This window comes from Protomyctophum bolini (genome assembly GCF_963924005.1).
Source record: "Protomyctophum bolini genome assembly, chromosome: 9".
Classification (NCBI taxonomy): domain Eukaryota; kingdom Metazoa; phylum Chordata; class Actinopteri; order Myctophiformes; family Myctophidae; genus Protomyctophum; species Protomyctophum bolini.
Window position 1 is genome coordinate 42760603 of NC_137870.1, and position 15656 is coordinate 42776258.

The 15656-nt window shown below is 41.0% G+C and overlaps 2 protein-coding genes across 2 annotated transcripts in view; one reads left to right on the plus strand and one right to left on the minus strand.

Annotated features, from left to right (window-relative positions):
* The window catches only part of LOC308321882 (murinoglobulin-2-like), a gene marked incomplete at both ends in the record, with an annotated part of 44827 nt that extends 36498 nt beyond the window's left edge, over positions 1-8329 (minus strand). The window contains 6 exons of the mRNA XM_080772978.1: positions 1437-1633; positions 5262-5466; positions 6271-6288; positions 7074-7129; positions 7831-7984; positions 8156-8329. Coding sequence (XP_080629104.1) covers positions 1437-1633; positions 5262-5466; positions 6271-6288; positions 7074-7129; positions 7831-7984; positions 8156-8329 — 804 coding nt within the window. The remainder of the gene's footprint in view (positions 1-1436; positions 1634-5261; positions 5467-6270; positions 6289-7073; positions 7130-7830; positions 7985-8155) is intronic.
* Positions 8330-13420: 5091 nt separating this feature from the next.
* LOC308321883 (pregnancy zone protein-like) overlaps positions 13421-15656 on the plus strand; it is a gene marked incomplete at both ends in the record, with an annotated part of 51036 nt that continues 48800 nt past the window's right edge. Inside the window, one exon of the mRNA XM_080772979.1 lies at positions 13421-13438. Coding sequence (XP_080629105.1) covers positions 13421-13438 — 18 coding nt within the window. The remainder of the gene's footprint in view (positions 13439-15656) is intronic.

The window sequence follows — 15656 nt, forward strand, 5'->3', positions numbered from 1 at the left end:
TCCCTCTCTCTGTTTCTGGCAAAACAGCGCCCCCTACTGGTACTCAGTCTTTTACTGGTGCTCATGTGCTCATTAACGTCACATAGGCACATAGGTGAACACGGACATTGCTGTTTTGAGTGGTTGCACCACTCAAAAATCGCAGATCTACAAGCTCATAGCGTTGCACCACCGAGTGGCGCGCTTACGAGCTTGTAGGTCTGCTATTTTTGAAGAATCGTGAAAAGTGACATGAAAGTGTTTGAGAACGACTGACATTCAAGACAACAGTCAGGATTCAGAAGACATTTGCAGAATCGTTCCCATGCAGGTCAAAATGGTTAGTAATTCAGTGTTAGAAAAATGTCATTATACACTGAACGATGATGAGCCACTGAATCGTATAGTTATTTCTGGAAACGTATCAAAGACTTGCCTGTTCCATCTTCCTCTACTTTGGCATTAAGATGCAGTATTATATCAGTAAGACTTGCCTGTTCCATCTTCCTCTACTTTGGCATTAAGATGCAGTATTATATCAGTAAGACTTGCCTGTTCCATCTTCCTCTACTTTGGCATTAAGATGCAGTATTATATCAGTAAGACTTGCCTGTTCCATCTTCCTCTACTTTAGCATGAAGATGCAGTATTATATCAGTAAGACTTGCCTGTTCCATCTTCCTCTACTTTAGCATTAAGATGCAGTATTATATCAGTAAGACTTGCCTGTTCCATCTTCCTCTACTTTGGCATTAAGATGCAGCATATCAGTAAGAGCCTTTTGGGCAATCCTGGTAAAGGTTGACATCTTGAAAGTAAAGGTGGCGCAGCCTGTCTTGTCCGTCTGTTCAACAGAGAGAGAGAGAGAGAGAGAGAGAGAGAGAGAGAGAGAGAGAGAGAGAGAGAGAGAGAGAGAGAGAGAAAACACTCAATAAATGAGGGACATAATTGATGAGCCATGTGAGTATATTGAAATAAAAGTATAGCATAGTTTTGCCTGTTCATCTACATTGGTTAAATCAGGGGTTCTTAACCTGTGGGTCGCGACCCCCCTCGCCAAATTATTAAAACAACTGCAACTGAATGGCTGGAAAATGCGGAAATGAAGAGTTTACATTATAGTACATACATAGTACATGCATACACCTTCCCTAATGATTATATCTGGTTTCAGCATTTATTTATGGTGTATTAGATTGTCTCTATTATTAAGGTTATTGTAGCATGAAGTCAATATATATTGGGGGTCGGGAGGGGGCGGGGAGGGGGTCCCCGGCCAAAAGCGTTGAGAACCCCTGGGTTAAATCACCACTTGGTCCTCACTAATGTTCATGATAAAATAGAACTCGGTCTGTGTCTCATAGGAGGGCTGTGGGCAGATCAGAAACTCGTCCACCAGTGACATGGAGGTGAAATAGTTGGTGCATTAATTAATTAACATCATGTCCATGCGTCACCTGTTTACTCTCTTTATGACAGGGCGCAACAAGGTCAGCGACACCCTCTGGGTGTTCTGGGGTGATACTAAAGCGGATGTCGATGTTCCTCTGTAGAGGTCGGCACAGCTCCACTTCTGCCTTGCCGGGCACAGGCTGTCCATAGGTATACCTGATAACATACAGAGAATAACACACAGGCTGTCCATAGGTATATCCTGATAACATACAGAGAATAACACACAGGCTGTCCATAGGTATATCCTGATAACATACAGAGAATAACACACAGGCTGGCCATAGGTATACCTGATAACATAACCCATTTATTTCATCCTTTTTACCCATACAATAAAATATAATCTACAAAACATTTACTACTCAAAATGTCCCCCTCATCTCTAAAAATACGCATATCTTTGGCCAAATTGGCCATATCTCAATGTTTGATGACGAAAAACTCTCAAGACTTACATACTGTATAATATACTATATATTATTATTATATCTAATATAACAATGCTTAAGTTGATCACGTGCCAAAAGCGGTGGACAGAAACTGGTCGACATGTTCTGTTGCCCCAACAGGGGCAGAAACAAGGCCACAACCACGCTATTTACACACACTACAACTCGCTTACAATTCGCAAACCTGGCAACACTGCCCTGTGTTCATGCTGTTGTCAGAGGCCCGCCCCCGGCTCACACGTCACTATTTTCTCCGTCTCTCAGCTCGCAATCGGCAGCCATCTTGCTTTTTATTTATATGGGCGACTGGCAATTTAATGCAAATAAATTAATTATAGGTCCAGCAAGCAAATCATGATGGTCTGTAGGTAGGGATGCGCCGATCAATCGGTTGCCGATCGATCGGATCGGATCGGCCGTGCAAAATCCACCGATCCGCGAAACCGATCTCCAAAGCAAAAATCTGCGCCGTTTACATCCAAAAATAATGTGTCACTTTCTCGGTTCTGCACCGCTTAATGGAGAAGTATAGCACTGGCAGCGCAACGAATACCCCCCCCCCCCCCCCCCCCACACACACACACACACACCCCAGGGAGGGAGGGGGGAGAGAGAGAGAAAAGAGAGAGAGAGAGCGAGAAAGAGCACGCACGTCTTCACCCCAGCGAGGGAGGGAGACGGAGAGAAAGGGAGAGAGCTCATCATCTCCAGTCCAGTAGTTAGCAAAGGGAGCTAAGTGCTAACTATAATCCAAATTGTTAGACAAGTAGTGTGCCCTGGCCTGACACAACTTTCTTAGAAATGTGCATGTTGCAGCCAGCCAGTAAGATGAGCCGATGCATTTCACGGTTTTCGGGAGGGCGGGGGGGCAGTCGGTTTGGGGGGGTTCCCGACGGCTGCGCGTCGCTTCCTCCTCTGACAGAGGGGAGGCGAGTAAGCGACACAGTCAGAAGCCCCATTTGTTCAATCGAAGGCCCCCTCACTCAGACACACAACGTGTGTTGTTACGACAACATACAGCCTATGTACAAGGAATATAAACACAAGACCGTGGCGCAAAACTTCATATTTACCCTGCTCTAATGCAACAAAAGTGTGTTCTTACATCCTCCATTTCACGATTTCAGCACTCGTGAGTAAATTAATTTAATCACTGCAGCTGTGTAGGGGTGAGGATCGCGTGATGATTCTAATGTAGGCTACAGAATTCTATAAGTCACCACTTTTGGTGTGACACACAGCTTCTGTTTCTGTTTACAATGCGTTGTCAACACGTGTTGAGTTGACAAAGATTGACAGATTTCGGATAAGACTGATAGTTTATCCGTTAGTAATTAGGCTGAGGCACACAGAATCACCCTACTTTTGGATTTATTGGGATTGGCTTTTTGGGGAAAAGAGGGGGAGGAGGTGATCAAGCAGCTCCACAAGACCACAACATATTTGGTAGGCTCAAGGCTGCATTTATTTTCCTTTTTTTTCCTCTCGAGGGTGCATGGGATGATGGGAGCCCCTCCAGCAGGCTAGGGAGCTCCGCTCAGGCTAGCGGAAAATGACCGCGGGCGCGGGTTGCCAGGTTTTTTTTATAAGTAAAAAAATTAAAAAAAATTAAAAATTAAAATTAAATTAAAAAAAATATTAAAAAAAGATCGGGATCGGGATCGGAATCGGCCGATCTTTTTAAAAAAGATCGGTGATCGGGATCGGCCCCCAAAAACGTGATCGGAGCATCCCTATCTGTAGGCCACAATAACATTCCGATTTTAGGTGTTGTGTTTTGTATGACATTTTGGCCAGTAGTTTTATATCTATCTCAGCTTTTGCCTGATAGCACACATGCTAACAGTGCTGACCACAATGTTAGCAGCATTTGATGACAGGTTGCCATAGCAACATACAGTGTGCGCAGACCTAACGTGAGCTTCTGGGACAGAAACTTGCGTTTTCATGACAGCAGCAGCTGCTGCAGCCTCTGATAGCTACTGTGCTAAAGATGCTAAAGCAACACAAAAAAACATCCACACGCAAACCAAAACAAACCAGGGACCAGGGTTGCCACATATCGTGGATGTGAGAGTGAAACAAGCAACCAGGTCTATAAAAATGTTAATAGGCCAGTTCAAAGTAGGTGAATCAGAAATGGTCCGGAAATTAGTCTTAAAATAATCAATTATAGTGTTGACTGTCAAACTTTGTTGTCTAATGTTGTTTCAAACATTTGCATGTCAAGGACTACCAATAGATAAACAAGTCCAAAGTAGCTTATAATGATCAGACTTGGCAACACTGTCTCTAGGTTGAACGTTCTACTTTACAAGCTCACACATATGAAATATGTTTTTTTGAATCTTCAAACTGAGACATATTTTATGATAATACTGTTAGCACAGTCATCATACTCCAAGAGCATACAAATGGAACCAAATGGACCCTGATTTTCCCAGAGAGCAAATGGTATCAAATGGGGGTCTGTGGCCTAATGCATTTCAAACTGGGGGTTCTTGGTATTATATTCTCTGCATATCTTATCAACTTGGGGTGAATATTTCACCACAATACTTTACTTAATATTTCACAAGAATATAACACAAGAGTCAAATGTACGGTCAAATGTAATCACAATATAGGCTACAGATGTAAATATTTATGACACAGTAAAATGTCGAAAATTAGTGCTATCCCCCCCCCCCACACACACACACACACACACACACACACACACACACACGACAGGCAAGGCTGTTGTTTGCATCGTTAGCAGGCAGCAGCTACCTTGGCACTGCTCTCTGTGACTGTAGTTGTTTCACCATGTTTGCGTATTTATGAGAAATAAAAAACACTTTCTGTTATTATAATAATTTATAACCCATCCGTTACTACATGTGCAGGGCACACTACTGAGTTTAAAAACACAGCTGAAACATGAAGTGGAGTCTGTCAACTCACGCAATTTCCTTCTTCCCATATTGCGCTGCAATGTAACTAGGATTCGCCGGCCGAAGGCCGGCGAAATTCTAGTACTATATAAACAAGATCAAGAGAAGTTGACGCGTCATTCTATACTTACGTTGCACACACTTCAGCTGTGAATTCCTCTTGATTGATGCCTATCAACTCGGGTGCTTCTACTTTGACATCAAATTTGGGCAAAACTGGGAACAATTTACAGTTGTCATTTATGGAAGAAGGACTGATTTATGATCTACTTTTACTGTGGTTATTTTTTATTTAGAAATATGTTAAAATACGGGGTAAAAAAACCCAACATATCTCTTCTCCTGGCCAGTCCCCTTGGAAGAGATAAAGATAATAATTGTAATATTGTTGTAGCATACAGTACATGCATACCGTTTGGCCACTCTGAATAAGAAATCTTACCGTATTTCTCCACCTTGAAGTGATGATATATTTCCCAGTCGCTATCTCGAACATGCTGATGACAGGCCGTCAGAGGAGCACAGAAGAACAGAAGAACCTTGTAGTTTCCTTCACAGGCCTCAGGGTTCAGAGAGTAAGAAAGCTGCAGAATCTTTCCATGGGCTGTTTGGTTCACCCACTGTCCAATCCGGTTGTGACTAGCATCCTGTTCAAACATACATGTTGGAGAGGAGAGGAGAGGAGAGGAGAGGAGAGGAGAGGAGAGGAGGGTGTTCATAACCCCAAGATTAAGTCAATTAAGAGAGTCTTTTCATGTTTCATGTCTTTTTTTAATCACAATTTTTTGTCTTGGCTAGATTTACTGTCAGGGCCCTGCAGGCCTGTGAGCATTTGTGCAAAGTGCTTCTGAAAGCCTTCTTTAGTAGGAGACAGTTACACCAGCTTCATCTGCAAACAGTATATAGGCATTTGACTTCTGTGTCCGCTAGCGGGATGCCTGGTGTTGTTGACCGTTCTATGGGTTAATCCCTGCCTAACTCTTTTCACCTCGGCTTTGGTGAAAGAAGTCTGTGTGTTGTTTGTGTACATTGATTTTATGATGTGAGTTTCCCCCCAATGCCACTTTCCATATGCCTCAAGTCGACAAAGCAGGAGAACACTTTCAGAGTGAAAATGTGGTCTCTTTGGTACTGTAGGAAGACAAACTGATTTGCTCAGGACATTATTTTCTGTGAGGAAATGTAAGATTCTCTGAATTATGTTCTGTGAGGAAATGTTAGATTGTCTGAATTATCTGAATTATTTTCTGTGAGGAAATGTTAGATTCTCTGAATTCTCTGAATTATTTTCTGTGAGGAAATTTAAGATCGTCTGAATACACTGTAGAAAAAACTATTCCCAGGTGCCTTTAACGTGCTGTAACATTCACTATTCATTCACTGTGTGGATCTGAACATCAAGTTAAATGTGTTGTAGATAGTGTTACTGTACGCAATACAGTGAGTCTTACCTCCAGTTCAACATTGTACTGCAAGAAGAAAAAACAAACAAAAAGGACATCTGTTAAACAGGAAACCATTCTCTGATTCATAGTCTCACTATATACAACCAAAGCACTCCAAGGACATGAAGGAGTCCACGTTCACAGTCTGACTGATCATTAAGTTTCATAGTAACTTTTCTTTGGTTGTTGTAGACTATATTTAAACTAAAAGCACCTTTTTGTCATCTACAAAACCCTAAAACATTTATGTTATGCACACGTATAAGACCTTCAACAGAGAGGCTCCACATTGAGCTGTTTGTCCAGCCTGGTTAAACACAAGAGGCATGTCAAAGAGCACATATGCACTGCTGCAGGTTTGGTTCATCTGCCATTACTGTCTTATACTGTAAGTTATCATAGAATAGAATAGAATAGAATAGACTTTTATTTGTCATTGCACAAAGCATACACTAAGCATACGAAATTTCTCTGGAGCTCCCACATAACCGTAGTACATAAAAACACTAACATAACACATAACGTACAACACAGCTTTATGATCACCGAGTGTTAGCCGCTCCAAACATCTATAAAGTTACATGTACAGTACCAACGTAATCAAATAGTGGCTATAATCTTCTTTGTGTTGTTCCATGATAAAAGAAAAAATATATTTCACCCAAAAATGAACAAAAACGAATAAAAAAGTATATCCGACAACATATTTGACTGTGGAAATCTATTTTCAAACACATTGAACCATATTACATGTATTTCTTCTCTGTATTCTCTAGGTATATTGTGGATATTAAGTAGATATGACTCACCAACCCTGCATCGACAGGTGTGAACTTGCTGTCCATGGTAACAACTCTGAATTTCACTGCAATAAATAAATTACATTAGTTAAAGATCATCTACGACACACTAAGGAATCAATAGGAACGGCATTAATAAATGGAATTGACTGTTGTTGTCGACTCAGAACCGATGGTTTCTGTAACCCTTCCATTATTTAATTTATTTGACATCTAAGATTGTCATTGAATTAAATGTTAAGCAGTGTTGTTTTTGGCAGCAAATTTCTATTTTAGTTTTAGTCATAGTCTCTTGAATAGTTTTCACACTTGGTTTTAGTCACATTTTAGTCACCTGGAATGTTCTAGTGTTTAGTCTAGTTTTAGTCGACTAAATGTCATACGATTTTAGTCGACTAAATCTACAGTTGATTTATAGTCGACTAAAATGTATTTTGGCGGGTCTTGATGCCGTCGTAATGATTGTTTTTACACTTGCTGAAAATAGCCGATCTACAAGCTCACAACGCGTTGCGTTGCGACGCGTTGTGAGCTTGTAGATCAGCTATTTTCAGCATGCAACCAAGTGTAAAATGACTTATACTGGATCTCTTGTCCACTAGTCCCTTCCTATTCCTAACATTTTTTGTCTAGTTTTTATTTGTCGACGAAATTGTCAGTATATTTAGTCTTAGTTTTAGTCAACGAAAACAACACTGATGTTAAGCCTATCCTTTCATTCATGTTATAAATAATAAAGATGTCATATTAACAAAGACAGTGTTACCCGTTTGTCCAGGGAGGTAGATTGGTTTATCTGTCTGGATGAAGGTCATGGGATTGTAGGATTTGAACCTGATTTTCCTGACTTCTCTGGATAGGAATGTTTGTCCTTTCACCACCACCTCCACACTCCAGATCCGATTCTCTTCTGCTGGAGCCTGCAGTGATGGATACAGAAGTCACATAAAGATTGACACCTCAAAAATCTCTCTGAGAAGTCATCGCTCACGTTGCAAAAATCCACCGATATTGAACTATTTGAAATGTGACAAATTGCAGAAGTGATGCATTATACAAAGAGTTATAATTTATTTTTGAACAAAAGTGACCTGGAATAATCCACATTCGAAGAACGGTGTGTCGCAGGTCTTCTGGAAGATTGTTCTGTTCGTTTCCTGAGAGACCAGCACAATGGTCATGGTCGAAGTCTCGTTGGGTTTTTTAAAATCCACACAGAACTTGGCCTCAGAACCCGCCTCCATTACTGCAGGAATGGCTACCATGTATTGCCTAAAATTGTAAAAAGAAAATATACATAAATTATATACAAACATGTTCATGGATTTACTGGTTATCTGTTACAGTAAATGCCTACATTGTAATGTTAAATAAATGCTAATACATACTGTTTTTAATAAGAATATCCAACCCAGCGGGAAAATCAAAGCCAGTGATACTGCAGACCTACATTTTACAGGCTGTTATTGTTTTAAAGCTATGAGTAGTTGAGCTCTATGTATACTTACGGTCCTGCTGCTACTTGACTGATACAAATCCAGGTTAAACAGGCAGCTAAAATCCATGTCCACGTCTCAACCCTAGAGAAAGCCATGACTACTGAGGGGGGACAGACTCAGTGATCATCTCTATTAAATAGATACTGTTACACCCGCCCCCTCCCCCCCCTCCCCCCACACACACACACACACAGGGGGAAGGGACAAGGTGCAAACCGCCTACGTTTCCCGACAGCAGAAAGCAGCTGTGTTCCAGGTAGCCTACAGACAGGGACGGATTAACTCCGGATTAACTCCGGATTAACTCCCCCGTAGCGCGCGTGCATGTGACATTTCTGTGTTTTCCCGTGTTTTTATCATCTTTTTTTACCTAAATTTAACAAAATCAATGGCCAATGAAGGGCCCCAGGAGGAGCCCTTTTCAGGGTGTCAAACCAAGTACCACGCGGTCCAATTTCCCTGAAGGGCCCCTGAGAGCCAAGGGCACATAACCCAGCACTCTTTATCTAGTGGAGATGCGGTGTGTGACGACATGTATTTAGAAACACATTTTGTTCAACGCAAAATACTGTGTTCAAGTTCAGGAGGGAAAAAAAGCAATTCTCCTGAATGCTGCCTTCTAGTATGGCATGGAAAGGAAAGGAGTGGTGTATTATGAACCATATATAGCATATGTCGTATATTGGCGCCCAGACATAGGCATTATACAGTAGGCATATATATATATCTAGATCAATAGAGTTGGGGACACAATCTGGGGTGGATATGTGAAGAGACCCAGTCAGTAATCTGACTGCCTCCAACTAAAACAGCTGGAGGAACTCAAAGTGGGCATGCAGAGGGATCATTTCACAAACCAAGCCACCCTTCCCCCTCAGAGGTATAACAGAAGTTAGTAGCCTACTATGTTAAGATGGTTTCTGTTCTCATGTCATAAATACATAGTATTTACATCCACAACACAATGTTATATGCTATGTCATGCATTTCACATTGAGATATGAGGAGTTGTTTAGATGTAGATTCACATAGCCCATGTTTAAAGTGAGCCTATTCTTAAGATAATGGTATGAGCATTGAGTGAGACTAAGGGGAGAGCTAAGGAATGCTCTGTCCTGCAGGCCTGGGTCATACAGGTCAGGGAGCCAGGAGAGCTTTAACTTCTGCAAGCCATTTCTCCCTGCATCTCACGCCAGTGTCTTGGTACATAAAAGTTGATCTATTGAAGATTCTGATCTTCAAATGTACATAATTTTTGTTTTGATTGTATTGCTGTATTGTTGTATTGTTCTTTCTGCTTTGGCAATGTAAACGTATGTTTTCTCATGCCAATAAAGCCCTTTGAATTTAATTTAATTGTCTCACCAAAGTGCCTTAAACTGAAGTCTATTTGCATATCAATTGTTCCACAGGCAGGAAGCCAATCTATGGCTGAGAGAGAGTCATTCCAAATTGTAAGTTTACCCTTTGACTTCTCAAGATAATTCTTGGGGAGTGAGCTTTGATCTGATATTATCTTTAGGGTCTCTTTGAACAGATCTTCAGGATGCTTTCAAAATAGACCACCTGGGGCTGGCCGATAAGTGACAGAGGCATTCTTTAGGGTAGGAGGCTACAGTTTGTGACACACCCACACACACCCAATTCAATTCAATTCAAAGGGCTTTATTGGCATGAGAAAACATACGTTTACATTGCCAAAGCAGAAAGAACAATACAACAATACAGCAATACAATCAAAACAAAAATCATGTACATTTGAAGGTCAGAATCTTCAATAGATCAAATTCTATGTCCCAAGGTCACTCAATGCAGGTATAGTGCAGGAATATACACAATGATTAGTCTTTAGGGTGGTTGTGTTCCATTTGATATCCTTCTCCTATCACAGCAACTCACAAATCTTGCTGCTGCGTTTGCACATTGTTGTACTTCGCCCAGCAGATATGGGAGTTTTTTGTCATTGGTCATGTTTTCAAAATCTCTGTGTGTGGTTGTAATCTGTGGGAAGTATGTGTCTCTGATGTCTTGGTACAATGGACAGATGGTTAGGAAGTGTAGCTCGGTTTCCACTTCATTTTCATTTTGTGTGCAGTGGGTGCACACACACACACACACACACACACACACACACACACACACACACACACACACACACACACACACACACACACACACACACACACACACACACACACACACACACACACACACACACACACACACACACACACACACACACACACACACACACACACACACACACGGAGTTAAGTGAGAGAACGGAGGAGACCATGATGGACAGGCTTGGCCTGGCCTTAACGTGCTATACTATGCAAAGATGACTTTGTAATGCTGGTAACCTGATGTAACTATATGGAAGATGCCTTGTTTGAATAAATGATGGACTTTGCCTGGGAATCTGCAACTCATTTCGTGCTACATTAGGAAAATAAGGAAATAATCCACGACGGACCCCTAGGCAGAAAAGATGGCATTTGCATTCTTTGCATTCAAGTTTATAGCACAGGCAGACTCTTCACATACTAGAGCATGTCTGAAACAAATGTCAGAGCTGAAATCGACATGTAAATATGAAATAAATGCCCAAACATGTAGCTAGGTGTAATGTTAGAGACCACAGAAGTGAACCTTTTTTCTCAACTCGCTGTTTTCTGCAAGGCATTACTCTATAAGCCATATCTCTAAACTGGTGGGTCAAACTGAACATCCAAGTAATATAAGTTCAAGTAACAGGATGTTGAGCATTTGACGTGCACACTGGAGGTATGAGGTATTTTATGTAGCCTACACTATTTACAACATACACAAACAGAGCCAAAACAACAACAAAGCAGCTACAGTATATAGGGAGAACACAGTCTAATAAACTAATAAATAGTTAGAATATTATTATTAATATTATTATATAATATATTAACACTGGTTGGTTGAATTTAGGACAATATTCTGTACCATTGCCCTTTACTCCGAGTATGTTTGAGCTGACCACACAAACAGCTTCACATTTATGACTCACAGGGCAAAAGATCAGTTGTCTAGTAAGTAAAGTAAACCTCAGTGTGGCCTGATAACGTCCTCAAACATCTATTCTAGCTGATTACCCAAAAAAAAAAGGGTTATTTTAAACTCTTTAACTAAAATTTGTTCACAAATTAATAAAGCAATCGATGACTATTGATATACACAGTATCCATTTGGATCAAACAGGGGTGAAAGGTTAGAGGTCCACCAAGATGTTTTTCCTGTTTTGAATTGTTTCACACGCTCACATCTAGCTTTTCAGAAAAGGGGGAAAAAGAGAGGAGAAAAAAAACTCCTGTCCATGCATTGCGTCAACGTGCATAAAATGGAGACTGTGATGATATGAGAAAATTTGCTTCATTGATTATTCATGTCTGTGTTGTATTGATCCGTCTTGATCACTGCAGAGTTTGCCTAGTAATGCCTATAGACTACACACAGCTTTCCCAGGGTGCTGTTCTTGCATACTCAATACAGAGCCCGCCAGGACCTGTTTACGGGGGCCAGTTTCGAATTGCAGCCGTCCGTACTCCGTAGGTGCCCTTTGAGAGCTGTTTTGAAGTAGTCAAGGGATTTGCATGTCTTAATGACTGTTGTTAGGGCGTTGTGCCGAATATGGGTTGCACATGGTTTGTTGCACTCCCTCTGGTGTTGTGGGTGTGGACTTCGTTGACATTAATTTAGACAGGTACATGGGTATCTTGGTGGTGTATCGAATCGTGTGGACCAGACCCATTGCAAAATGCTGTACTCTGTCGTCGACCCTAAGCCATTCCAGCCTGTCAAAGTGGGCAGGGGTGAGGTGGGTTCGGGGGGCCAAGTAGGAGCCTGACCAGTTTGTTTTTGGAAGTCTGGAGCCTTGTTTTAAGGGCCTTTGAGGTGCTGTGGTACCAAGAGGTGCATGCATAGTCGAAGAAACCTTGTACAAGGGATAGGTTCTTCAAGGTGTTTTTGTTGACCAGTGAGGAGATCCTGTAAAGGAATCTTGTTCTTTGGTTGACATTTTTGATTACGTTGGTGGCCATTTTATCACCAGAAAGATTAGCCTCCAGGATGGAACCTATAGATAATTTCATCTTTTCGTGTGAGGTGGTCTTATTTGTATTAAACATAATGTGTTGTTGTGTGAACTGTCTCTCACCTCTTTGAAATACATAATGACGTGGTCATCCTTTTGCTCTGCACGATCCACCACCAGCGCCCCTTTCTGTGAAGAAACCATCACATTGATCTGGTTATCTGTGAACTCTGTAACTCAAATCTACAAAATAAAGTTTCTCACTCGGGCAATAAATGTTTACAATAACTCACCCTTTTCAAAGACTCTGGGTCTGGGATGAATCCAGAAAGCATCGTTACATCAACTAACACCATGTTTGTTGTGGCTTCATTTCTAGTATCATTCATTTATATCTGTAGATATAAAGTATTTGAAAATATATTTTACATTATTTACAAGAATTCACAAAAGCTATTTCCAATATCTTTGGTATTCGGTAGCATATATTTAATTTATTTTTTCATGTTTAGTGTGGATTTCATTTTTCTGTGCGGCACATTGAGTTTATTGTGTCATTCACATGTCTGTCTCTACAGGTGATCCTTACAGGCTTTGTAGTTTCAGAGTCATTGTACGTGTCAGAGAGTTGCTGCTGCAGCCTGTGTGGTGTGACCTTGATGGATAAACTGCTTTCCTCAACTGGTGTCGGGATGTTGTAGTTAAGAGACATCTGAGGAAACAGAAGAGGAATTTCATTTCTACAATTATGAAGAGTAAAGAGCCCTTTTCTTACATCATTACAACTACAAGGCATGGCGAATACGTTCAGGGTAAGTAGGCCTACTGTATTTACCCACGGCACACAAAATGAAGTGGAAACCGGTCCGAGCTACACTTCCTAACCATCTGTCCATTGTACCAAGACATCAGAGACACATTACACATACATCACAGATTACAACCACACACAGAGATTTTGAAAACATGACCAAATATGACAAAAAACTCCCATATCTGCTGGGCGAAGTACAACAATGTGCAAACACAGCAGCAATATTCGTGAGTTGCTGTGATAGGAGAAGGATATCAAACGGAACACAACCACTAATCATTGTGTATATTCCTGCACTGTACCTGCATCCAGTGATCTTGGTACATAGAAATTGATCTATTGAAGATTCTGACTTTCAAATGTAATAAATAATAATAATAATAATAAAACTTTATTTGTATAGCACCTTTCATGACATGAAATGCAGCTCAAAGTGCTTTACAGAGAAATGGAGGATAAAAGAAAAGCATGGCAACAACATTAAAAACAAGCAGTAATGCAGTGAGGACATGAATAACAAAAAATAAAAAAATAAAAGATCAATTAAAAGCAATGTTGTAGAAGTGGGTCTTGAGCTGAGCTTTAAAAATGTCTACAGAAGCTGCCTGACGAAGGTACAGTGGGAGCTTGTTCCATACCGACGGCCCGTAGAAGCAAAAAGCTGCTTCCCCGTGTTTTTTAGTTGCCATTTTTTTTGGCAAAGCGAGCAGGCCGGCAGTGGAAGACCTTAGGGGGCGGTTTGGGACATATTTAGGCAGGCAGTCATGTAGGTAGGAAGGTGCGAGACCATTGAGAGCTTTATAGACAAGTAAAAGAATTTTAAAATCAATCCTAAAAACAACCGGAAGCCAGTGCAGTGATGCCAAAACTGGAGTAATATGTTCTCTCATCTTAGTTCTAGTTAAAACTCTGGCTGCTGCATTTTGGACAAGTTGTAGTCTGTCAGTTGTTTTCTTAGGCAGTCCTGAAAAGAGTGCATTGCAGTAGTCAAGCCGAGAAAAAACAAAGGCGTGGATTAGCGTTTTTGCATCGTCCAAGGACAAATAGGCTCTGATTCGTGCAATATTTCTAAGGTGAAAAAAGGCAATCTTGGTAACATGATTAATGTGTGAATTGAAATTCAATTCAGAATCAATAATAACCCCCAGGTTCTTTACTTTACTGTTACTTTCTACAGTCAGGTTACCAAGTCTGCTTATTATTGATTCTTTCTGCTCACTAGCACCGATTATGAGAACTTCTGTCTTATCCTCGTTTAGCTTGAGAAAGTTCTCACTCATCCAACATTTGATGCTAGACAGACAGGTCAACAGCGGGTCTAAAGCACAGGGATCATCTGGAGCCACAGAAAGATAAAGTTGGGTATCATCAGCATAGAAATGAAAATTGACTCCGTGGTTGGTAATGAGTTCGCCCAATGGCAGTATGTACAAGGAGAAAAGCAGAGGGCCAAGAATCGAGCCCTGTGGAATACCAGAGCTGATGTCGTGTTTGTCTGAGTCAAACTCGGCTAGATTGACAAAGTAACTTCTGTTTGATAGGTAGGAGGAAAACCAGGACAGGGCCGTACCAGACAGGCCTATCCAGTGTTCCAGACGCTGTATTAAAATTGAATGATCAATCGTGTCAAATGCAGCCGTTAGATCTAGGAGTAGGAGAACAGATACATGTTTCTTGTCAGCAGACACCCTAAGATCATTAATTACTTTTACAAGTGCTGTTTCTGTGCTGTGACCTTTCCTAAAGCCAGATTGGAATTTGTTGTGCACATTATTGTTCTGTAGAAACACATCCAATTGATGAAAGATGCATTTTTCTAAAACCTTGCCCAGAAAGGGTAGATTTGAAATGGGTCGATAGTTACCCAAAACAGAGGGATCAAGATTGTGTTTCTTGAGTAGGGGCCTAACTACAGCAGTCTTCAGTGAGTCTGGGAAGACACCTGATTGTAGAGAGCTGTTTACAATTTTTAGGATATCTCCAATCACACTGTCCAAGACCTCTTTGAGAAAGGTGGTGGGAATTTTATCCAATGAACAGGAGGATGATGTCATCTGTGATATGGTTTTGCGGAGTTCATCTTCATCAATTGCGCAGAACGTTAATAGGCTCCCCCTGGAGAGATCTACTCTGGGACCATTAGCTGCTGTTTGAGGGTTTGCGCTAGCAGCAGCACCATTCATAATATCAGCTCTAATGTTAAAGATTTTGTTATC